Source organism: Salminus brasiliensis, chromosome 18 (assembly GCF_030463535.1).
Source record: "Salminus brasiliensis chromosome 18, fSalBra1.hap2, whole genome shotgun sequence".
NCBI lineage: Eukaryota > Metazoa > Chordata > Actinopteri > Characiformes > Bryconidae > Salminus > Salminus brasiliensis.
In genome coordinates, this window is record NC_132895.1 from 16711757 (window position 1) to 16738583 (window position 26827).

General features: G+C 38.1%; 1 protein-coding gene across 2 annotated transcripts in view; it reads left to right on the forward strand.

Annotated features, from left to right (window-relative positions):
• The window catches only part of caln2 (calneuron 2), a 52129-nt gene extending 27241 nt beyond the window's left edge, over window positions 1–24888 (forward strand). For both annotated transcript variants that reach the window (XM_072662350.1, XM_072662351.1), the window contains exons 5-6: window positions 18585–18741; window positions 19809–24888. In XM_072662350.1, coding sequence (XP_072518451.1) covers window positions 18585–18741; window positions 19809–19936 — 285 coding nt within the window. In that variant the 3' untranslated portion in view covers window positions 19937–24888. The remainder of the gene's footprint in view (window positions 1–18584; window positions 18742–19808) is intronic.
• Window positions 24889–26827: the final 1939 nt, after the last annotated feature.

Below are 26827 nucleotides of genomic sequence, written 5' to 3' on the forward strand. Positions count from 1 at the left end.
CGCTTATTCCTTATTAGTATTCACTACAATGCACACCTGCTACAAAACAAAAGAAAGAAAGAATGCCACAACATCAAGAGAGAGAGCTGAAGAAGCAGCAGGTGATTTTTGGCCCTGTGTTTCAACAGCAAAGTCAAGAAATTAGTTTTGCTGTGTATCTGCCTCCCCTCTATGTGTCGTTGCCCCACCCAGACGAATGACACTAGCTCCTAATGCCATACTCCCACGCTCGCATAGCCCTCAGCATCAACAGAGCAGGAGCGGTAGCAGTGCATTGATAGAAGGAACATTCAGAGCTGTTTGACACTCGCAACTGCAGGCATTACACTCCACAGCACCTGCAGAAATCAGTGAGAAGCTTCACTGCAATACATCTGTTCAACACTTTGTTGTATTGATTAGTATATTACATAGTAAAAGTATAATATTAGCAAAAACATACTTTATGTTTAACATAGGTTTTATTCTATGTTAAAAACAACTGTATGACACATATTATAATATATTATAGGTGCATTAGTTCATATTTATCACTATTTCATTATAAATAATATACTGGAAATATTTTGGTTCCAATTGGGTGTGCTTTGTTTCAGCAGTGTCTGAAAGTGTGAATTATTTTAATATTTTCTTTATCAGAATTTATCAGAGCATTTGAGGTTAGAAAAGTACAATATTAGAGACTTCAGAATGTCATTCTGTCTGGCCCACCAAATTAATTAATTAATCCATGTTCGACAACGCCTCACTACCTCTTTGATTGGGTTTAACTCAGTAGCATAACCAATCAGAATCTAATTTTTAACTGTGAGGCGGAGCAATAAAGAATCAAACTCACAGGCAGAACCAATTAAACTTTCCATTTTAACTGAGTTCATGGAATTTCCCAAACTGTGAGACCTGTGTGAAATTGCATTTAGTGAGAGCCCAGTCACGGTCCTGCTTTTTTTAACTGCCTTCCAGATTGAACTTTAACCTAGTTCACTGCTGTCCTTTCCAAAGCACAGCCAATAAGACCAACTGTTACATATGAGGTGGGAAGGCTTCTCACATCTCACTTAACAATCATAGACAGAGTTATTTTTTATTTTAAGAGCATGCTGGAGACGTAGCACAGCTCGAATGCAGTGGTACACAAAGCATGAATGTGTGCATAGCCCTGCAGTGAGCAAGGCCTGGAAGTTTCATTAAACACTTGCATTACCAAAGAATAGCCCCACCAGTTGGCACAGAAGTCCCTGTAGTTACTGAATAATAAAGCTTAGTGTGTTAAGGGGTTAATGTTCTTCAGAGATGTTAGCCAAGAAGTTAACTATCTGAGCAAAACATAGGCAGCTAATATATTATAGCTCTAGTGAATAGTGATAGTGAAGCTGTATGTATTACTAAATCATTTTACATCGTCAATGAGTGGCCTTCTTATCATTTAGAGACATTTTGCCAACATATACTAATATATAAATTATCACCAAGCTCTTGCCAAAAGCAGTGGACACAGTGTGGATTTGTTCATTAAAAATTGGTCCAGCCTTCTTGACAACCGCATGTAATGTGGCCCATTACCTCAATTGATATTGATAGCCCCCTGTAAAGCATCTTCTACAGCTCCATTTAACATCCTGGACACATCTCCACCTCACAACTGACAGGAGTTAGTGATCTTGGTGTCAGATACTACAGGACACCTTTATAGATCTTGTAGAGTCAGTCGTTTTGACAGCATCTAATATATATATATATTGCCAAACGTATTCACTCACCCATCCAAATAATTGAATTCAGAATCAAAATCATTCAAAATTCATTCTATAAAACCAAGCACCTGGGCATGCAGACTGCTTCTACAAACATTTGTAAAAGAATAGAGCTCAGGTCGCACACCATCTCCAGAGTCAAACGCTACAGACCTCCAAACTTCATGTGGCCTTCAGATTATCTCAAGAACAGTGTATAGAGAGCTTCATGGAATGGGTTTCCATGGCCAAGCAGCTGCATCCAAGCCTTGTGACATGTTCTCTGAAGTGAGGAATCACGCTTCTCCGTCTGGCAATCCAATGGACGAGCCTGGGTTTGGCCGTTGCCAGGAGAACCGTACTTGTCTTGCCGTACTTGTACCAAGTGTAAAGTTTGGTGGAGGGGGGATTATGGTGTGGGGTTGTTTTTCAGGAGTTGGGTTTGGCCCCTTAGTTCCAGTGAAAGGTACTCTTAATGTTTCAGCATACCAAGAGATTTTGGTCAATTTCATACTCCCAACTTTGCGAGTTTAGGGATGACCCCTTCCTGTTCCAACATGACTGCGCACCAGTGCACAAAACAAGGTCCATAAAGACATGGATGACCAAGTCCTGACCTCAACCCAATAGAACACCTTTGGGGTGAATTAGAGCAGAGGCTGCCTAAAACCCTTAAACCCTATGGATTAAGAATGTGATGTCACTCAAGACATTTACTGCATTGTACCACCTCGTCTAAATCTATGAATCCAGTCACTCACAATGCTGGTATTTAGAGCCTTGTGCAACGCCATCTGCAGGAAACTGATGTTACTACCACCTTAAACACACAAGGTGACTCATTTTGTCCTGGGATCTTACATTTGTCTGTGTTTTATGAAATGGCATAATTCTTTCCAAACTCTCTTAATCCGTTGGAATTTAAGACACTGTTTTTACTCTGTCGAATGTAATTCTTCCATGATAAGGACCCTCTAAAAATTTGTGAGCCAGACTAAACTGCAGCATGAAAATCATGGCTATAAAATAGTTTTAAACTCTACTCCCTCACTCAGCCCAGAAAGCCCAGCTATGAATAGTGGCACTCTTAAAGATATAACTAGACTCTCTCTGTGTTTCTCATTACACCTCTGCTGTAGGGTCTTATGCTAATGAAGAGCCTGAAAGTAGTATTCAGCCAGGCTCACTTTAGCTCTCTTTTCATTTGATGTTGTAAAACACGTTCGAGAAGAATGCAATTAGCAGGGTAATTATGGACTGCTGGGCATGACCGGGGGAATCAGGCACCGCATACTGAAGCTTGTATTGAAAAAAAAAAAACACTCAATCTACAAGCGCTGTCAATTAAAACAGCAAAGACATGCCATTCATATTAATCTAAATTCAGTAGGTAAATTGAAGTGGCTGCTGTAGTTGTGGTTGGAAACCAAAACAGTCAGATAATTTGAAGCCTTTTAGTGATCCTGTCTGTAAATATGGAGTCACAGAAGGTTTATTTAAAGGTCACAATAAGAAATCTCAAACAGGGAAACAAAAAAAAAAAACCTTGGCTTTGTTAAATATTGAATATAATTGTTTTCAATGATATAAAATCATCTTTAATGCAGATCCATGTATTATTGAGTTTATTATCATGATACAATATATACATGTTTGTGGAGACCCCTTCTAATTTAGTTGCACTCATTGCTGACACAGATATGCAAATGCACACACACAGCTTGTCTAGTCCCTGTAGAGAAGTACCGATAATAGAATAAGACTCAGTGGTACCGTGTTCTCTATAATGATGCTGGTCCACCCAATACTTTTGGGATGAGTTGGGAAGTTGGGGATGAGGTAGAGTGGTGATCATCCAACATCATGACATCACTAACGCTCTTGTCTCTGTGTACAAAACAGTGTACACAGTTGCAATCAAAATGATTCAATCTCTATTGCAAAGTATTTAGCAAAATGACTGGATTTGCAATAATCCAGTCAAACAAGAACAATTTAAATGGCTCAACACAACTAATAGAACAGGTGCTTTCTCCAAGTTTTACACAAAATACCACTTTTAATGAACTACTTCAGTTTTAGAATTATTCAGCCTCCTCATAGTACATAGTACATAGTACTAGTACTGTTGTGACCTGCTGCAAATGTAATGTATAGCCAGACACCAGCTTCAGCCAGCGTTTTTGAGACATTTTAGCCCAATCCTCATGGGCAGTGGCCTCATGTTCACCTCACAGATTTAATAATGTTGGGGTGTCCATGCTGCACCCGCCATCTTCAAATCTTCAAGGTCTTTTATGGGGTTCAAGTCAGGTGACTGTGAGGACTACTCTAGAACCTTCCAGGACTTTTTCTGAAAGCAAGCCTTGGTGGACTTTGAGGTATGCGTATGATTGTTGTTCTGTTCTGAAGGTCCAATTATGCCCAAGCTTCAGCTTCTTAAAAGAGGATGATGTCTTCTCCTAGATATTCCTGATACTTGATTGAATCCATCTTGCCCTCCTCATGCTGTAGGTTTTCAGGGCTAGAAGAAGCAAAGCAGCCTCAAATCATCACAGAGCCACCGCCATGCTTTACTCTAGGCAGGCTGTTCTGTTCAATGTGTGCTTCATTCTTCCTCCATGAGACATACTGCTGATACATAGGCCCAAAATGTTCTAGATTTGTTGCAGCGCTTCACAGAACACAATTCCAACGTCTGAGGAGTGATGAAACTAAACTTTTCAGGTATGTCTTAAGGTTAATTTACTATTAATCGCAGTTTGAAGTGAAGGTTGAGTACTTTTATTGGCAGCTGTATATTTTCTTGTCTCCATTTATGCCTTTTTTATTATCGATATAATTTGAATCTGGCAGTTGTTTGTTTTTATGATGTCAAAATTTGAATAGACCAATTGAAATGCTCCAAAATGCTTCAATGACTTTTGATTACAATGTTTTTTTCCTATATATCTTGACGAAAATACAAAAATATTTGCTAAAACATCACAATAAATTAGAGCAGATGCAAGTAAATATAGATAGCGTAACAGGAATTTGTAATCTGTCTGCCTTAAAATTAAACAACAACAAATATGATGCCTTAAAACAACAATCTTGATGCTTGTTCTTTGTTAAAAATATTTTTATGACCTCAATCATATGTATTTGAGATTTAATGAACGGCTTCATTTGTCTGAATTGTTTCAAGGATCTTACTACTTACGCTACTTACCCACATTTACTTAGACGTACACAGTAGACATAGAGTAAAATGTTTCACTGCGACACACAGACTCTCTGAAGCTTGTGAGAGTAAAACAAACATGCATGCAGTTCATTAACAGAGCATGATAATGGCGACATTAACATTGCAGTACATCTGTGCCTACATGTACGTGCTAATGTGTTAGCGATTGGTGCTTGCGCTCGTAATACCGTGGTTATGTGGGAGTGTGTCAGGTGTCAGATAGTTAGCAGTTAGCAGGAGCCAGCAGTCAGGTCAGGGTGCAGTGAGCAGATCTGACTGGGAGAAAGTGGAAGTAATAATGGTCATGACGAGCGTATCACTGAATGAGAATGAGAATATGCAGTGTTATGGTGGCCCGATAAACCCCAGACTCCCTGCTATAATTGCCTTGCTCCCAAACACACTATTCACTGTGAAACGCCATCTGTCCAATTCACACTTCCCCAAGTGACAGTTGAAGCGCTGGGGACTGAATTACAGGCTGTTACTGCTTTGGAAATGGATTCCTAGAAAAATGCGCTTATGTGTGTGAGTGTGTGCATGTGTGTGTGTGTGTGTGTGTGTGTGTGTGTGTGTGTGTGTGTGTGTGTGTGTGTGTATTTTTCAAGGTCAAAGATTTTTGCCAGAACATATCAGTGCAATATCACATGGAAATGAACTATTGAGTCATTGTCTCTGGTAAGCCATTATAAATGGTCCCCTCTGATATCTTCAAGGAATAATGCTGTATCGATCGACTGATGAGATTAGGAACAGAACCTTCTCTGTATGAGGACCTCTGCATTATCCTCTACGTCTTGCACAAAATCTACAGTCTATGACAGGTGTTACTGTGTCTGTCCATTGCCTGTTATCTGATGAACTACTTCTAAATGACTGCAATTGTCCACTCAAAAACATGGCGTAATGTGAAATGTGTGCTAAATTAAAACAGCAAACACAGCAAGTCCAGAAAAAAAGTATTAGCCGTGTTTTTCCCCTTTCCCAATAATTTAATAATTAAATTCAAATATCAAGAACATCTGTATAATGGACTGAACTGTTTGAGTGAATCCTTGGCACTAAGTTGAGAGCTGAGTAAGGTAAGGCTGAGTAAGGCTTTGGATGAACATCCTTCAGAGAAATGTATGTAATACTAGTCAGCTGCAGCGAATGATGCTAACTAACTAACACAGGTAGTGACTGATAAACCCATGGGAGCTTATTACAAACAGCTATCAGGCAGCTAGAATAAAGCTAAATGTTGTAGTGGGCAGCACCATATAGTAAATCCTAACACCATCTCATCCCTCAGACAGGAAAGTTTGATGCCTGTTCTGGCCAATCACCATGTGTGAGTGATCGCCATGTGTAGCATGATTACCTGATAATTCTCTCTGGAAAAACAAGAGTGTGTTCATGTCCAGGAATGGAAAGCATATCCAAAGGGAAAGGAAATCACTTCAGTGTTGTTCTGTTTAGCTGCTTTACCGTTTGAGGTGGTGTCTCTTGAATCTTGATTATGGCTCCTTTAAAGGAACATTTCTGCATTTAAAACTGTCATCTCAATTTGCTGCATTTGTAGCTTATGGTCAATTACCACAAACAGTGCTTTTGTTGAGTTTTCCTGTGCTTAGAAAAGAACAAAAAGCCTGATGACTCTAAAACACTTATAATTGAAGCCAGCGGGCAGTTTCAGTTCCAACAGTAAATGCTTTTGCCTAATGTCTTTGTGGAACTCCTCATTTCCTCATGCAGGTTTGCTTAGGTAATTTGTATAGTTCTTTTTTTTAATAGAGATGGGACTGGAATATGTTACCAGTGTAAAGTTGTGGGGGCGGTTTTCACAGGCTTCACCTTGATCGATTATGCCATAGCTTAGCCTAGAATAGCTTTTTGTACCATGTTGCTGTAGTGTTTTATAGCTTTGGAAAGACCTCTTCTTAAGTCTGTCTCTTCCCTGTGTTCATAGAGTGAGTTTAGAATTTAGACACGGAATAGAGCAGATGCCCCAAAGGTCAGTTTTAAAGCATTGTTTTTTTTAGTACAGGAAAACCTGTTGAAATTATTGTCTGTGGGAATTGATGACACCGTACAAATGTGGCAGGTAGAAATTAGGATGAAAAAAATATTACTTTAAACCTTTTTCTACAACTCCCAATTTGTTTTTATGTATCTGTCCGTGGCCACGCTTGAGTGTGGTGCTGAGTTATGAGGAAGACAGGCAGGAATGGATGGGAGGGACCATGAGCCCCTATCTCACGCTGATAAATGTGTCTGGACACCTTCAACATGACACTTCCCGCACTCATCCCCTGTTCTGCAGGTCAGCCAAAGACATCTGCCTCTGACACTTCTCTTCACGCTCCATCTCTCTCCCCAGTCAGATCTGCTCTGACTCGTTACATGCGGAGAAGTCTGTCTCATTGTTGTTGAGTGTTGATATTTAGGATCACAGGCAGGTTTAACAGGCTGTTGTGAAAGCTGATGTCACTACATTAAAAGGAATACTCAGACCCTATTCAACCTAATCCCTATCTGCCACCTCTGTAGATTTTCATAGTTTTCAGAAAATATCAGAAAACCTGTTGACTTGAAACTCACATATAATAGGAGGCACTGGGCAGTTGCTGAATTTGTGAATTGATATTTGCAATATGTAACTGTATAATGCTAATTGAACATTACATTCTGTAATTACATTCTAACAGCACAGGTCTTAAAGGTGCCCTAGAATGAAAACCTGTATTTATCTTGGCACAGTGGTATAATAAGAGTTTGGTACATTATAAAGCAAATTCCACATAAGCAATCTGGAACTTTAAAACCTGTCAATTTCTAAACCCCCAAACTGTTTTGTAACAATCACTGCTAATTTAATTAGGCCTCCAAAATGTACAGCCCACCCCTCCAGCTACAACACAGTTAAGTGCAACAGCCACTTCAGGGTAATATGGTGTTATTGATACTTTTAGTCAGTTTTTAGAGGACACATGCTCATTACCGCCATATATCGGAAAATGGGTCACTACACAAACCAGACCTCGTGAGCACAGCATTTCCTAAACCAGTGTCAGCAGAAGGTTAACTTAAACTCCAGGAAAGCCAGGAAAGTGCAGGTATTTGTGCTAGGCTAAAAGCTACAGAGTAATAATCTTCTTAACTAGCTAACCAGACATTGGAAGGACACTGGGGTACACTAATTACAATGTTCTTGTTAAAGTGCTAAAAACAAAGCTGTGCTGTGGTTTGTTATGCTCTATATTATGCTATGCTCTGTGGTTCTTATAAGATATTACAGTGATGTAAACAAAAGGAGGGGGGGGGGAAATCGGTGTGTTTCATTAAGAGGCAAAATTACAGGGAAGTGGGCTTGTAAAACCACATCTGACCATCTATCATCCCAATCAAAGTTACAAATGTACTACTTATACATTAAAGAACAAGGTATTAAATACTAAATAAATACTAAATAAATCTTTGATATTGATCTTTGACAACATTTTAATCCAACTTTTAAAACCTGGGAAATAAACTTTACAGCACTACTTCAGTTACTTTCACTTTCTGTAATGCCACTAATTCCTCACCCTGCAAATAATTCTACAGATTTTACAACTTAATTACATATACACCGTTGACTGTACAATAGTCACGTTCAGAAACTGTTGAAAGTTGTTTGTTTTTTTAAGTTTCTGTTTACTGTTTTTTTCTGTACTTTTTCTACGTGTAAAAGTGTGTCAAAGTTGTTAAAATTATCTATGGTAGTTCACTGTATGCTGCAGATGCAGAAGATAAAAGCAAAATGTGAATTTAACACAATTTTAAAATAACATAAATCTGCCAGTAACCAGATGCGTCCAACTAATGGGCATCTTGACAACAAATAATCAAGTCAAGTAAAGAATTAACATAACTGTAATTTCACCACGTCACCCTACTCTGTCCCCAACCCTTCTCAACCCTAAACTGGTCAGTCTGTTTAGTATCTGTGTTCTATTAGTGGTGTTTTTTGAACTCCTGTGTTTCCTCGTATTTCTCTGCCATGGCCCTGCATTGTCCTTTATCTTGTGCCCTCTATGTGGGCTCCCAAATCAATTTGCTGAGGTGTTTCCATTCTCACATTAATCTCCCACCCACCGATAACATGCAAGCACGCAAGTAATTGAAGCGTAAATCAGGGGGACTGCTGAGTTGTTCTGCAGGATTGATGTCGTGCAGCACGACTAGAATCAATACAGCCTTTCTGGCACTACATGTGACATATAAAAATGGTAAATCTTTACCTAATAAGAGCCTCTCAGATGTCTATTAGATTAAATGTGCTGCATGCAGTACAGCCTTTATTGCAGTGTCATTTACTGATGATATCATATAGGCGGAGACCAATTTATCGTGTGTAAAATTTTTATTAATGAGATCATGATTTATTTTGGTTATTCATTGTTTGTTTTAGTTTAAAATGGCTGTCATATAGCCTATACTCCTCGCAAACAATGTTTGCTTGTTTGTTCAAGCCCTTCTTTAAACTGAGCACATTTTTGTTTGTGCTCTTCTTCACAGTCTGGCCAATTGTAGGCAGTTCAGAAGCACACATAATGTCCAGCAGCAGCAGCAGCCCTGGAGCAGATGGTGCTAAAGTGCCTGGTCTGATGCATCAGAACTGGTCATCAGTTTCTTTAGCAGAGAAGAGTCAAGCGTTGTTTTACGTTTCAAGCCAGACAAACCAGATATCAACCAAGGGATTATCATTCTGATTTCTCAAGATCACATGCTCCTTTGATTGGGGCCTTAAGTGATGTGCTTTCCTGATATGGTATCAACTTGTTCAATTATTACAACTTGTTCAAATCACTTGTTACAATTATTTCAGTATTTTGTATAAATTAATGTATACAATTATTTTATTACACACATACACCAGTCAATAACATTAACACCACTGACAGGTGAAGTGAAAAACATAGATTCTCTTTATCTACAGTGGCAGCAAGTGAGCAGTCAGTTCTCGAAGACCATGTGTTAAGAATAGAAAAAAGGTTAAAGAATCAAAATCAGAATCAGAAATACTTTATTGATCCCAGGAGGGAAATTGCAGTTGTTACAGTTGCAACCGTTCATGTAAGAATACACAATAAAATTAAAATAAAATACCAAAAAATAAAAAACTTTGACAAGAACCAAATTGTGCTGGCTAGACAACTGGGTCAGACATCTCCAAAACATCAGGCAGGTCTTGTGCAGTTTTTCTGGTATGAATTGATCAAAATTTTGAAATGTAAGGCACTCTGGATCTAATTTTTGTGACTTTGCTGTTGACTGTAGAGCTGTCTCAGCCATTGTAGAATCATCTGCAGTGGTTTGGTTTGCTCTTGATTGGTAAAGTGAGTGTTAAAAGATCTCAGAACACTTCAACAATGTGCACTAAATAATTTACTAGTTCAACAACTGCCAGCATGGCCAGGACAGGCTTTCCTAGCACGCTCAGTCCAACAGCAGACCACAAACTGCATTAATATGTCTCCAACAATCCTAAAATGTTATCACAGGATCTGCAGGTAGCTCCACAGCTGAGAGTCAAAGTACAGCATCTACTATCCAGATGTGTCAAGTAACGAAGTACAAATACTTTGTTACATTACTTATGTAGACATTTTGGTTATCTAAACTTTACTTGAATAATTATTGTTCAGACAACTTTTTACTCCTGCTCCTTACATTCTCACACAATTATCTGTACGTTCTACTCCTAACATTTTTAAAATAGCCTAATTACTCATATTTCTTTTCTGTTTGTTTTTATTCCGGTCTGTCATTGTTCAAAATATAAATAAATAAAAACTCTATCCAGATAAATCACGCCACCCGGAAAGTGTGACATAGCAGAATTATGTAGCCTAGTATGAAGATGTCCGTGGCAGAGACTCAAGAGAACTAAAATGTCCCAACTAAGCACCACATTTACATAGAGGTTATTGATAACATGCCTCTGATTTTTTATTTTTTGCACCATTACAATACTTGGCAATACTAGGCAACTACTCATCATATTTTTCGCACCATGAAAAACGTTAATGCTCAGTATTACACATAGATGCTCCTTTAATATATTCAATATTACTAAAATGCATTTATTTTTAAAGGGCATATATGCAGCTGAAACAGGTAGCTTAGTACATCCCAAATATTTTCAACATGAACATTTTAATATAACATTATAGTCATTATGACTTTTAGAAAAACATTTTTGGGGAGGTGGAATAGTGCACTATAGGCCCCTGTGGCACGGCCTAAGCTTTTGGCCTTTGTTTTCCCTACATTGCTCTTACTTTTATACTTTAAGTAGTTTTGAAACCAGTACTTTTATACTTTTACTTGAGTAAAAAGCTTAAGCTGATCCTTCAACTTCTATAGAAGTCTTTAAAACCCTAGTATCTACACTTCTACCTGAGTAATGAATGTGAATACTTTTGACACATTTGCTACCATCAGAAAGAGACCACATATGTTTGATTTTCATAAGAGGTGTGTGTGAAGCTAAGCATGCCTGCAAAAAGCGTTTTCCAGAGAACACCTAGACCAAGACCGAACATCTGGAACAATGTGCCTTGGACAAATGATTTCAAAGTTGAATTATTAGGACACAGTTACAGAGGACATGTTTGCCGTAAACCTGACATCGCACTTGTGTTTTTCTGCAGTAGGGCCTGGAGAGCTCTTCATCATAGAGTCCACTAGTAATTCTTTATTGTATTAGAGGGCACTTGAGGAAAATTTGAGGCCAACTGAAATTATTTCAGCCAAAGGGGAAAATACCACCTTTTAGGGAATAGGGTGTTCTAACATTTTTCACACATGAAAATTACATTTCGATTAATTAAATTTTACCAATGATTTTTTAAAAGACAATTCTTCTGTTTGTCCCCTCCTAAAGTATGCCAATAGAGTAGTTGCATGTCCCCACATGTAAAATGCATGTATCCACATGTATCCACAATGTATCCAATTACATGTATCCACATGTAAAATTGTAGAATTCTGTATTGTAGAGAGATTGTTATTATAAAGGAAGAAGACAGTTTAATTGTGATAGAGTGTCTGAACATATTGAGAATGCAGTGCAGATGGATAAGGGTTTATTATTAATTAAAAGTAAAATAAGTGTGGCCTATATTCCTTTGCATATTCAAAATGTTAGTTTGTAATGAGCAAATTATTGAGTTTGATGTTTACATATCAAAATGATTGCATTGAGACATCACATAGAAGAATAAAGTAAACGGCAGAAATATTCACTTTTGACTCTGATGAAAGTTTTTCCCAAAAGCACTCTGAGTGAAAAGCAATCTGTGTGTAAGCCCATGGGTAATGTATTAAGCATGCTGAGAGGAATGCTGAAGTACATCTTACTGCACTCAGAGATCAAATCCCTTCTGTGCCAAGATTAGTGTTGTTTGTACACAAGAGTTGGAAATGAAGGTAACATATCATGTAGTCTATGGATCAGGCCCTGTTTCCTCTGTAATTCACTGTAGAGTTTTTTCATTTTCTCCCACATGACATCTCATCTGTCATTTTATTGCTGACTGGCTTTTCCCAAAACTCCTAATAATTTATTTTAAACCAGTCTACGAATCCACAATATTCCACAGTCCAAAGAAATCACAGGAAAATCCCAGAAAACAACATTTGCGCTCCAGGGCAAATATATATAGGTTTTCTGCCTATAGGAACAAATCACCATTATAGCATTATAAGTCTTAGAAGATGATATGCAAACCATTTATCTAGGCAGTATGTGTTCATTTGTTTGAAACTAACTAGCAAAATATAAATATAAATAAAAAATAAATAGAAATTAAAAATAAATACAAAATAAACAATTAATCAGTATATTGGGAGGTCCAGTGCAGTCCAGTGTTACCATTACCATCAAATACCTAGTTTACCTAATCAGTCACTAAACTTCAATCCAAATTTTGTTTATTTGTTATTGTATGCGTTGGACACTGTATGGACAAAAGTAATGGGACATATGCTCTTTCACTGCTTCTTCTAAAAATCAAGGGTATTAAAAAGAGTTTCTCCACACAGTTTTACTGTCCAGGGAAGGCTTTCTGCTAGATTTTGTAAAATTGCTGTGAGGACTGGATGGAGCACTAGCATTACAGAGAACACAGTTCCACTGCTCCACAGCTCAGCAGTGGGGGGCTTTATACCCCTCTAGCCCACGCCTGGCATTAGGCATGGTGCAAGTAGGCTCAGTAGGTATCTGCTCCAAAGAGTCCTATTCTATTAATGGACTGACCCCTTTAAACATGTCAAAAACAGATAATGAACATCGGTGCATGCAATTTGTAAATTTTTGTATATTACCTTTCTGACAGCCAGTGTATATCAACACAATAGCAAAATGTAAGTAAACTGAAAGGCAAACTTGTGTTAATGTAATATAATCTACACATTTCAAAATTATTTAGACATATGAATGAAGTCTGTTCAATGCATGTAGAGTCAGCTATTTTTTAGTACTCTCTCTCTCTCTCCCAAGTCAGATTTGCTGATTTTATCACATGCACCTTTGCTTGTCCTCTGAAGGTCACTATAGTAGATGAAAAAAGGAAAACTAGGACAAACATGGAGGGAAGACAGAGACTGAAGAAAGGTGAATGAAGAGGGAAAACATATGATGTAATAGATTCCCTCACAAAGGACACATAAATAGTTCTGGTTTTCCTATATATCACTGCATTCAGAACAAATAGTGCTGGCTGGAGTGGAAGAGGGTCCCCTGGGTAAGAGTAAATGGGGGGGCAGATGTCTGATTTCTGTCTGGACAAAAGAAGCAGACACTTTCAGCATTGCTCTCCTAGCTTAGGAGAGCCAGCCTCACAGATACTATTCCACAGAGACGAATAGCCCTGCTTTCTGACAGCCACTGTCAGCCCTCACTGATAAGAGACTGGCACTGCTTCTGCAGTTGTCCTCTAGGGGGCAGTGACGAGAAACCAAATCTGAATACCTCCCATTACCTAAATGAAGGTCTTGGGGGTTTATGTCCTGGGCTTCCTTTTAAGGGGAACGCAAAGGGATTACCGTCCCCTTTTCCCATGCATTGAGATTAACATAGTTGTATGAAAAACGTGTTGATACTTGATACTACTACCTTTTTTAAAAAGCATAAACAAGCATAAAACATGTACTACAGGTGTGAAGAACCTTTTAACCAGACAAATAATCATTTGTGCGTCCAAATTGTTCTTTAGGTTGTCATGCATGGTTTCTATATAGAATATAAAATTGCATTTACCAAAGAGCCTTTGAGAAACCCTTTTTTTCATGACTGCAGGACAAACCTCTTTGATTCTTCATTTTATCACTGCTTTATCAAAATCTTACCAAAATGGAAACTTTACTATATAAGGATTCTTTTTTTTTTTCAGTGTAAGAGTGAAGTAAAGAGTCTATTCCCAGCAGCCTGGCATTAGGAATGGTGCCAGTAGGTTCAGTAGGTATCTGCTCCAGTGAGTCCTATTCAATTGGCTTCTTTGCGGGGATTAGACCAGCTGTGTGTGTATGTGCACTCTAATTCATTCTTATTGGCATATTTATCATGGCATGTTGATATGAGTAACCTGCTTATTGTTGCTATCCTGCAAAAACCTTGTATCTCTGTTGGTTTTCACATTTTGACATAATGTGAAGCAGTAAATTTTTCTATACATTGTGTCCAGATTTTTAATGCTCAGTGATTCAATAGAAATGCTCCAAAATGATCTGAAATAAAACCTTTAAAGCTTAAGAAGAAAATTTCCTTTTCTTGTAAAGTTGCCACTCTGAAGTTTATATATATTTAGATATTTTTGTGTGGCATTGACTGTATTCATGTTCATGTTTGTAGTAGTATTTTGCAGGATATAATTGAATAAGGTTAGTGTTGGATAATAGGGTGGGGCATATGGAATGCACCCCATTCCTTGCTGTTATATGAACTAGACCTTATCTATAGTGTGTGTGTGTGTGTGTTTGTGTGTGTTCAGGAAAGCTAATGTACTTTAAAATAAGCCGTGATTTCCCAAGAACAATGTATTTAGCTGATTATTACTCTGTTACTTCTGCCATGTATTTTTTGTTAATTACTACACAAATCCAAAGAGCTGCCCTGGGAACATTTTGACTTCTGTGCACGTTCAGAGCGGGTTATGCTTAAAGGATTAGTCTTTTGGTCTCTTGCAGGGTGTAAGTGAAAGAATAAGTACTATATCAAAATGCACTTAATTAAAAGTGAAGTATACAGCCGAAAACATATAATTGAGTAAAGATGAAAAACAAATCTACTTTCAAATCACACCTTTTACCTTTATTTAACCAGAAATAAATCTCACTGAGATTCAAACTCTCATTTACAGGAGAGTCCTGGCCAAGATAGGCGCCAGCACATATATTGTTTCCACAAAACAAACAACAAATAGAAGACAGAAATACAATAATCAGCCCCCAATTAATCTGTTAAGACACTGACAAACTGTTTTACCCACCTCCACCACCCGAAGAATAGTTTTTATATCAAAAGTACCTAAAGCTTTGAAACTTTCTGAACCAGATTCTAGTCCGAACGGTGCAGCATAACTAAAAGTATTTTCCTAACTCAGTATCGTACCGTTGGAATCTTCTGAATAATCTTCTTGGTATATATATATATTTGATGTGTAATATTACATCAATAATAAGGTAATAAGCCTTAAAAGTATACCAATGAATCAGCCTGCATGTAGTCAACAAGGATGTATTTAAAATATAAAAAGCAAATTGATCAGCAAGCTGATTCAAACTGTGTATAGTGACTGATTAGCATAGATGGATATAGAGAAATACAGACTTATTTTGTAAATGTTAAATTAAAAACAGTAACACTACTAAAATCTCCTGCCCTGTGAGACTTAGTACCTTTAAGATATTCTGATAAATATCAGAGGTGCAAATATCATAAAGTGCAAGTATTTAATTTTAGTGACACTTGCAAAATATATTTGCAGTGCAGATCTAAAAAAGTAACTCCCAAGTATTCATTACAAAAGTAGAAACGAACTACAGTTATTAAAGTATTTCCCACCTCTGCTTTCCTGCATATCTAATGTTTTCATTGCAGTATGGTTGGCAGTATTTCCTATACCGCCCTATGTGGAAGATGAAGACTTAAGAAATGACACTTTTTCCTACAGTGTGCGCACCCCGTCTCTTGCAATTCAATAATTCATTGACTGGGCAGAGACTAACGCCATCCTGAAATCGCTGCAAAGCTGGCTCAAGGATTTTGTGAGATCCCTTGATAACACATTGCTGAAGAGACAAAGAGGTTCAGGTCTGTTTCTCTGTGGTAATAAATTATTAAATCTTTGTACAATTCTCTCTAATTTGCCCCTCTATTGTTGCCCAGCCTCCCACTCTCTGTTTTTTTTCCTTGAACAGAATTGGATTGTATACTGTCTCCATCTCTATACTGTAATCTGCAGGACACTGTATCTCCAGTTAGACTATAAATACTTTATTCTTCTGGGGCAGCTCCTCTGTGATAGCAGATAATATCAGAGGACAGAGCAGTAGTTGAGAGAAGGGCAGTTGTACAGGAGAATATGTTCCCAAATGCGTAATGTGATAAGACGCCAGACTGTAGAGTCTCCTGTTCCTTTCTGGATGCCAATTAGACTGATCTCATAAATCAGTTGAACAGACACCCAGAGAAAAGCTGGGGATCCTCTCTGTTGGCAGCCTTCTCTGTTTAAGTTCCAGAGCATTTACACAAAAAATCAAGAAGGAAAGTCTTGTTGAAAACATGCATTAATACGTTCATCGTGCTTGCAGGATACCACCATGATATATAAGTAGTATGTGTGTGCCTTTGTTTCGACCAAGATGTAGGTTTAGACCTATTTACAACCCTGTTATTCTGCCTCAGAATGAGACAAGCTTTTTCTTTGAGGTGGGTTTGTAAAGAATTATAAGATTTCCTTTGATTGGCTGATTTACATGATTGTGTCAACTCACAGGTGCACATTTTCACTTCAACACATGCCACTGGCTTCGCTGAGCAACCCATATTTCTATAACTAGCAGAGTCTGAAGCAGTCAAGTGCTGCTTGTCTCTGAAAGCCTACTACGAGTATGAAAAAAACATTATATAAGTGGCTGTTGTTTTTGCTACTGTACTAGTTGAAAGGCTTTCACTAGTAGGCTGGGCCTTTATAAATTTTGGGGAGTATATAAATTAAGCCAAGACTGTTACACAACCTGTTTCAGTATTGTGGGATTTTTTTGTGTTTCACACAAAAGTATTTGTGGTTCACAGTATCTCACCCCCATGTGCCAAATTCTTATCATTCAAACTATTATAACTGTGCCGAGAAACATACAGGTTTCCAATTTAGGGAACCTTTAATAGGAACTCTTCACCTAGGATGACCATCTAAAAGTACCATGCTCAGATTGCTTAAATAAGCTCTCTGCCCTACAGGAACGAAGTACACAGTCAATCATAGTCAAGTCAGGTCAAGTCAAGCCAAGTCAAGTCAGGAGGCTTTTTTTGTCATTCCAAGTACACAGTGGAGCAAAATTGCGTTCCTCCAGGACCATGGTGCAACAAGGAACAGAAACAATACAGTACATGATACTGTACATAAATGTGCAAACATGGAATCAGAACAGTACAATAAATACCATAAATACAACATTAGACATTAGACACAGTAAACAGACAGGACAGAAAGAACAGTGCAATGCTTAAAGCACAGCTTTTTTCTTTCTGTTGAAGTCAGTGTGAGTTGTAAATCATAATGCCTTTTGCATATCTAATAGAATAGAATCTTACCAATAAGTAACCTCCATGTACTGTTTAAAAGAAAAGAAAAAATGCAAGTCCTCAGTTGGCTACTTGTGTTAATATTAGGCTGCATTGACTTTATTTTATGATGTACTATATAAAATATGTGATATTTCAATTTGATTTTTTCTTTTATTCTTATGACATCCACATGTTTTTTTTGTATCATACCAAAACTAATTTCAGGTGTCAGCTTAGTGCCTTCTCAGCATGCTCTTGTTGAATAGTTAGTTTTTTGATACATGCCAGAATAAATTTAGACCCCATTTACACCTGGTCACTTCCAGTGTCTTGAGTATCAGGATTACATCCGGATAAAACCAAGCCACATAAAAATCCACTTTAGGAGGTGGTCTGAGATGCATTTGAGCTACATGTCACACCCATACCCCCCTTCCAGTACAATCAAACAATTGCTGCGCAAAGAGTGAATTTGCATATCCCATCCCACACAGCAATCAGATTTCAGTCTGACTAACTGGAGACGCATTTGACAAGTGTAAATGCATGTGGCTAAAATCATATCAGGATACAATCCAGATATTAGTCAAATTAAGTGGCCAGGTGTAAACCGGAACTCAGAACTTGGATTTAGTTAGAGATTAGGGTTAGAGGTTAGCGAGTTACAGTTCTACAAAGCAGGCTACGAGTCAGTTGGTGTGTAACATTGTTGCTATGTTCTCAGAACTGATGCCCCCTCCACAGAAAACAGAGCACCTGGCTGTGAAGTGCTGTAATGTCGTACGCCTGTGTTTGCTCCCTGCAGTTTGACATGCAGCAGATGTCTCTGGAGGAGCTGAAACAAGTCCTGTTCCATGCTTTTCGGGACCACCTGACCATGAAGGACATCGAAAACATCATTGTGAACGAGGAGGAGAGCCTAAAGGAGAACTCAGGAAACTGCCAGACTGAATTTGAAGGAGGTAAGCAGTGAAGACCGACAGATCAGCATGTATTGCTTCCCTGACTGAGCTTAGCATAGCTTAGTACCTTAAAATGATTACATGATTACACGGATCATAATTGTTTTTAAATATTATTTTACACCATATATAATTCTAGCTGCCCTTTTCATTGGCCCAATATATGATCCAATATACACTGTGTGCTCAAATGTTTGTGGACACCCCTTCTAATAAATGCATCCAGCTACTTTAAGTTCCATCCATTGCTGACACTGATGTGCAAATACACACACACACACAGCTTGTCTAGTCCCTGTAGAGAATTATTGCCAATAGAATAGGACTCTCTGGAGCAGATAAACATGAACCTATTGGCACCATTCTCTGGAATAATGGTGCTCCATAATGATAATCCAACATCCCAAGCTCTTCATGTCGCTGAATGCAATCAGATCAGTGCATCACAGTAATGCCCCAAAATCTAGTAATGTTTTCCCTGGACAGTAGAGACAGCAAAAACAGGGTAAATTACTATCAATACCCTTTATTTTGGAAGAAACAATGAACAAGAAGGTGTCCCAATACTTCTGCCCATATAGTGTATTGTATGATATGCTGAATTTGGTAAATACTCTCTGAAGAGTTTCAGGAGATACAGTTTATTACAATCCAAATGTGCATTCAATTTGCAGTGCATGCAATTAATTTATTCAAATCCATGGTGCAAAATGGGCCAGGAATTGCAATATACTGTACATTGTCAACTCAGCTGTCCTGTTTGTACAGTAATGTATTCATGCATACACAAGAGAGAAAGAGATTGTGAATGGTTATTGCATTCAAATAGTGATGTTTATAGTGTGCAGTGAAACTATACAGTGGAGAATGTGTATTATGTCTTCGAACCCATTGTTCAACACATTCAAAGGCTTATTATGCACAGCAACGAGCAGCCCTGCCTGATGGACGGCTCACGCTTATGCATTCTGTGCGCTCCTTCCACAATGTCCAATTGTCTGTCCTGTTTCAATATCTGCTTGCAGCTTCACATTTTCTTTTTCTTCTCTTCTATGTGACTCCATCAGTGCACTCAAAAAAGAAGAATCGGCAGACGTGCGTCCGCAAGAGCCTCATCTGCGCTTTTGCAATGGCCTTCATTATCAGCGTCATGCTTATTGCGGCCAATCAGATGTTGCGTAATGGTATGGAGTAGCCCCCACCCACTGTGAACTTTTACCTGTGTGGGTAATCTTATCTGTGCTCTACTGAACCAAGTCACCTACAAGAAAAAAGAAAAAAAAACTCCAAAAGTACATTGATATTTAACCATTAATAAGCAGGCTTTGCTGTGAGTAAGCCTGAGAAGAAGCCTTTGGATTTACTGCACTGAGTGGTAAGACTCTATAGACTCCTAGGCGTCCAGAGTTTCAGGCACGGATGAAGCACCACTTCATCAACTCTCCTGGAGCCACCACTTGGATGTGATAAAAAGACACACATTGACGACCTAATGAAACTCTACTTAAGAGGTGTTTACCCTCCCTTTATCTCTCTGACAGAGAGACACAAGGGCTCTTCCCTGGCGTCCCTTCAATGCAATAAGACCCAGGGCCTCTATACCTGCATTTGTGTCTACATTTTGTCTCTCCAAGCTGTGAAAGCAAAGACATCTGTCTGGATGATACCAGACTCCACACCATCCAAAATACGAGTAATGAGTTGGAGACTGATTGGCAGGGGCCTCCTGCGAACATCTCCCATTGAGCTCAGTTCATTGTCTGTGTGTGTTCAGGCGCACGCATGTTTGTGTATTTCATTCTGATGGGTAACAAGAACATCTTACTGTTTGAGGAAACAAAGGCATCACATAACCTGTATTAAAGCACACTGAATAAGAAACTGACATTTAGTTTAAAGGGTTTGAGAATGTATAGTAACAGTACACATATGCAGTGACAGTATAGAAATGGAAGTACACTGGCAGTCAAAAAGAATGGCACAAATGTTGGTTTGTACAATGATCACTGATACACAAAAAAACACCTTAGTTTGTGTCTTGTAGATCCCTCTTTGGTCATGATGACTATTGGACTTTTTCACTCCTTGACCCAGCCACCAAAAATGAAAAGGGAATGATCCCTTCAGACTAGTGATGTCCCGATTCGATCGGGTGATTCAGGCAAATTTTAATGGATCTGGTTTCAGGCTATTTTCATCCCAGTCCAGTTCAGAGTCTTTGTTTTAACCACAGTTTGAAGTGTCATCTGGTGTACACAATGCGCCATCAACGGACATTATTCCCTGCCCGCAGCAGTAAGGAGGTTCTCATAAGGTAAATAAAAGAGTTTAGCGTCTGCAGTCTGGAACTACTTTTACGGTGAACATGAAAATGTAATATTTGAAACTTTATAAAACACATGCTATAGAAAACCCAATCATAGCACATTCACACTCTATAAAACTGTTTTTTCACATCAGTAGTTGACAAACAAGAACAGAGAACAGATAACAGTCCACTACCACTACACACTCACACACACACAAAAAATGACTTGACTGCAGTGTTTAAAGGAGCTGATTGGTCAGGGAAGAGAGTCAGATTGGATTATAAGATATTAAACAAACTATAAAACAGTTATTTTAAGAAAAGTCTCTACCAAACTAAATAAATCCGTCCAGAATGTCTCATTATAAAAACTGTGAAGCTGCATTACTTATACAGAAATCGAGATTTTGTATTGGCTGATACTCAGCATTAAGAGACTCGGATCAGATCGGGGGCAACATAACCTGATCAGGACATCCCTACATCAAACACATCCCAGACAGTTGTGCAAAATGAATGTATGACAATGTATTACATCAGACCAATTCTTTATGACTGCCAGTATGTATGTGTGTGTGTGTGTGTTAGCGGTGTAACACTGCACATACATTATTTCATGATTTCTGCACCATGATGTAATATATTGTTGACACAGAAGTAAAGAAAGAAACGCCAGCATTCATTTTGCTTTCATTTTTTGGTCAAAGTCCAATTGCCAAATCAAGACCGCAGCACTTGGTGAAAGCATAGTTAACTCAAACAAGCCATTTTCAGAGAAGACCAATACCTTATCATGATCTTTTAATAGAGCAGTGGGAAACAGTTTGCTTTAGGGCAGGATGTCTAATCTGTATGATATCATTTTTTTACAGCACAAAATCGCATCAATTCATAGTGTGTTTTTCGTCTCACAACCTGCATATCCAGAAATAACGTGAATTACAACACCCAAAAATTTACAGTACTGTGTAAAAGCTTTAGCCACCTGAGCACATTCTTTAAAACCATTTATCTCAGCATTATCAAATTTTTTTACTTGTAAAAACAGCATCTAATATAAGAAAAGATACCTGTAAAATAAATACAGTAAAATCTCATTTAAAAGAAAGTAGTTGAAATATTTTGAGCTAGTTTGAAGAACATAGCTTGGTTCCAGATTGGTTCCTATCACCAGGATGGCCCCAGTCAGCGTGTGGATTTGTTCAATTCCAAAACATAATTAAGCGCTGTTTTACCAAACCAGGAGTTAGTTGACAACTATGAATAATACCAGACTCCCATGAGGGGAGCTTTGGAAATACTTTCACCTTTCACAAGTATGGTCCCACCCATGGGATCCGAACGTTCAGCTTTGAATGTGATGCAAAAATCATCCTTAATTCTACTGAACCATCAAATCCAACATGCAGTGTATCCCTAAAATGCAGGAATTTTCTGATCCACCTGCACCTAAATGGTGCAGAAGTTGCGAAAATTTAAAGGCGGCAAAAGGGCTAATGAACACAGTGATGGAAAACAACTACTTTGTGTATAAATATTATTTGTGTTTACTGTAATATTAGTGTTTAGCCGAGCATGTAAACACTATTTGCTCGGGTACAGAGCTTTTTCATTCTAACTTTCACAGGTGTCTAAAGCTTTTGCACAGTACTTTACACTATAACAAAAATGCAAGTGGAATATACTGGATTCTACTGTAAAATACACCAATTACCTGCTAATATCTTCCCATAAAGATTAATTTCAGTAATTTCACATTTAATATCACAACTTAAGGAAAACAAGGAGGTTGTATAATCATTTTTGAGGTCAGAAAAAGAGTATGGAGGTCTTCTCAAAGTCTAAAAATATTGTCTAAATAAACAGCACAGCAACTAACTTCTGCTGAAGTGTCTATAAGGAGTTACTGGACTTTTTGGTCCATTTTCGATGGTCATTTCAGTTCACGCTCAGGCTCAGCGAATGCAGCATTCAGTGCTCTAGTGCACCTGGAATAAACCAATCTGTCTCCTAAAGGAATACTCGAGCATTTTTCAAACTCAATCTCGATCTGCTGCAGCTGCAGCATAGATTCAATTACCGCGGGTGGTCGTTTTGACACGCCATAGACAATAAGAACAGAAAACCCACTGCTTACTCAAAGCACTCTTTTAATAGAAGCCATTGGGAAAGTGATTCAGCACCTGCCCATTGGCTTCTATTGTAAGTGTGTTTCAGGTTAATGGGTTTTGTGTTCTTGTACTGCAGGTACAGGTATCCATATGATGAAACACAGGGGAAACAATGTGACAATAATTATCAACGACATGCTACAGATTCGGCAGCAACAGATTAGGTTGAAAAAATAAATAATGAGGTATTCCTTTCATTTTGTGTAGTCTTAACATTCTGTATACTTCCCTATGTCCTAAGGGTCAAAAATGACCCAAAGGTTTTCTCTGCTGTTCAACATGGAGAGACAACACAAGGGTGAAGCTTGTCTTCTCATCTCCTGTTATTGTGTGTAATCTGCTATCTGTAATGTAAATATCATAGCCGTTCACATCAACTGTCAACAAATGTGTCAGTAGCATCAGACTTCCCTTCATGTGTTCACTCTGTTTCTGTGTGTAATACTGTAGCTGTATGTCATGCTTATCCATATAGCCTACTGCATGCCTGTTTATCTATGTAACTCCATGTAGGAGTCTAAAGGGTGTGTACCTGATTGTGTTGTCCCTGCATGTCCAGACACTGTTCCTACACGTATATGTAAGGCAGTGGGTTGGTTAAATTTTTCTTTTCTATGAGTCTATCAGCTGACTAAAAGTGAAATGTCTATTGCCTCCAGTCATCCCGTGGGGACTTTTTCCAGCAAAAAGAGAACAAGAAAGAGAGCGTGCATCTGTGTATTATAAAGAAAATATAACAATCCGTTAAAGAAATGAATCATTACAGGTGTTTTACTGTTGCAGTTCTGCTGTTACATCTGCATTATAAGTGCTTAGTGGGAAACGTTTCAACCAAAATATCTTCAAGCAGTGGCTCCATCTAGTGAGTCTTTCTTAATCTGCAATACAGAATCTGTTTAAAGGGTAACCAACCCTACAATCATCAGCAACTACTGAAAATGAGTGTGTGTGGGTGTATGTGTGCGCACTTGAATTTAAAATAATTAGAAACAAATTATGAATTTGCCTAAATAAATCTATCTATAAATTGAAGTGCAAGACATATGAACATAAATATGCAATTTTTAGAGTGTACCATTCATGGAATCATTTCCTCTGTCTGATTTCCCACTGATTGCCAAGAAGGCCAGATATCCTCCCTGGGCAACATGTTTGTTTATTCATTCTACTGTATTCTATGTGTGTTTATATCACATTAATTAATCTACTTCTTTCTACCACAATTTTCAGTCCTAAATTTGTAAATTTCAATATGTGACTATATGAGTTTTTTTGATTGCATGAACATTTTTCTTTACTACTGTTTCTATTCTGTGTATTTTTTTTATTTCTATTGTTTATTATACTTATTTTTTTAATCTGAAAAAAAAAAACATCAGTGGAGTCTTGAATTTAATTTGCTCTCAATCCAGTATCCTCTCTTTAGCATGCCAAGTGAAATTATTGAGGTTTTTTTGATGTACATTATGAAGTATAGACGGAAGGATTATTCATATGCAAAACAGTATACACTTTGCATGCAGGGTATGGATTGACAGTAAAATTATAGCAATATGATTTTTAAATAGAAACAAAGCTTGTAAGAAAATATCAATAAGGTTTTATTTGTATATTTAATAAATTAGCTATGATGAACGTGAAAATAAACATCTTGTATCTGTCACAGAATGAGACAATGGTCCATTACTTTCTCCATGCTGTTAGAAATACTAGCCTCATAGCTAGCCAGGGTTAGACGTTGGCTAGAAGGATCAGCAGCTGGTAGATAAACATGTCTACCTTATGCTGCGTTTTAGTGCTCATCAGAAGGTTGTATGTACCTGATGGTTAAATAATCCAAACAACGTCACTTTGTTTGGATGCTTTTTGGAAGATCCATCCACTAAGCATGTAGATCCGAAGTCATACTGCTTCTTCTTTGTCATTTATTCTATTCATTATTAATATAGCAGAGACCTGAATCTTTTAACGCTTGGAATATCAGCCCCGTCGACCTTGAGTCTTCCACAAAACACTGCAATGTATCCACAAAATCAGATGAAGTGAATAAATGTTAGTCAGCTACACACTGGAGTGTCTTTAGAAACATTAATAACAGGAATTACACAACATTCATATCGAATGGATTTATGGGCCAGTTCTGCATTTTCTCTGGTGGAAAAAGTAAAACGTTGCGACATACATTAAATCTTGCAAAACTGGGCAGGCCAAATCTCAATCTGTGTTCGTGTCTGTACTTGTGTTTCAGTGGACTTGTGAAATGTCATCAGTCACAGCCCAAGTACTGTTCCATTCAAAGGTCTGCATCTACCCAAGTACAGTCCAAATGCCTGAATGTGTTTTTGCTCCGCCTGTGTCATTGAGGATGCATCAGGAGGTGACTTGTGTTGACTTGGCACAGTCAAATATCCCATTCCCCCATTTGTGCTTTCCAAATCCATACCACTATATATACAAACTGTATTTGCATTGAGAATCCCTTTATTATCTTTATTATTATCTGCAGTTTACTCAAGTGCAATTTACAAGTGGTACAAGTGGCAGCTCAGAGGTCTGGGCTATTGATGACAGGGTTGTGGGTTTGATACCCCGGCTTGGCAAGCCACGGCTGGTGGACCCTTGAGCGCCGCAGCACCCATGTGTAATGGCTGCAATGGCTGCCCACCGCATTGGGCACATGTGATCACAGTCACTGTGCGTGTTTTACTGATGTGTATGTGTGTGTTCACTGCACAGATGGGTTAAAGGCTATCAGGTCCAACCCAAGCCTTTATGGGACCCTGAGCAGATTTTCATTTGAAAATCGCACTATCCCACTATCATTAGCATTATTTGTAATAAGCTTACATCATACCGGTGTCATTCTGACTATTGTTTTTAACCTTACAGGGGTTTTTCACTTTTCACAAATTTTAGTTATCTATACTTGTTACTCCTATTTCATTTCGGTTTGTTTTCATTCCAGCTTGTCATTGTTCAAAAAAATCCTTATCCAGATAAATCGCGCCATCCAGAAAGTGTGAAATTGATTGTGGTTGGATTGCCACGCAAACGCACATCACGTCACACTCCAGCAAGGACATAGCAAACGTATGTAGCCTAGTATGAAGATGTCTGTGGAAGAGACTTAGGAGAACTCGAGTAAAATATTCCAACTAAGCCCCACATTTACATTCCAATAAAGCTTACTGATAACATGCCTGTGAAGACTTTTGCACTATTACAATATCATAGGCAACTACTCATCATATTTTCTGCTCCATGAAACACATGTTAATGCTCAGTAGTACACATACATGCTCCTTAAATATATTCAATATTACTAAAATGCATTTATTTTTAATGGCCATATATGCAGCTGAAACAGGTAGCCTGGTTTAATATAACATGATAGTCATTATGGCTTCTAGAAAAATGGAGGGGTAGTGCACTATAGGCCCCTGCGGCATGGCCTAAGCTTTTGGCCTTTGTTTTCCTTACATTGCTTTTACTTTTATCCTTTAGGTAGTTTTGAAACCAGTACTTTTATATTTTTACTTGAGTAAAAAGCTTAAGTTGGTCCTTCAACTTCTATAGAAGTCTTTAAAACCCTAGTATCTACACTTCT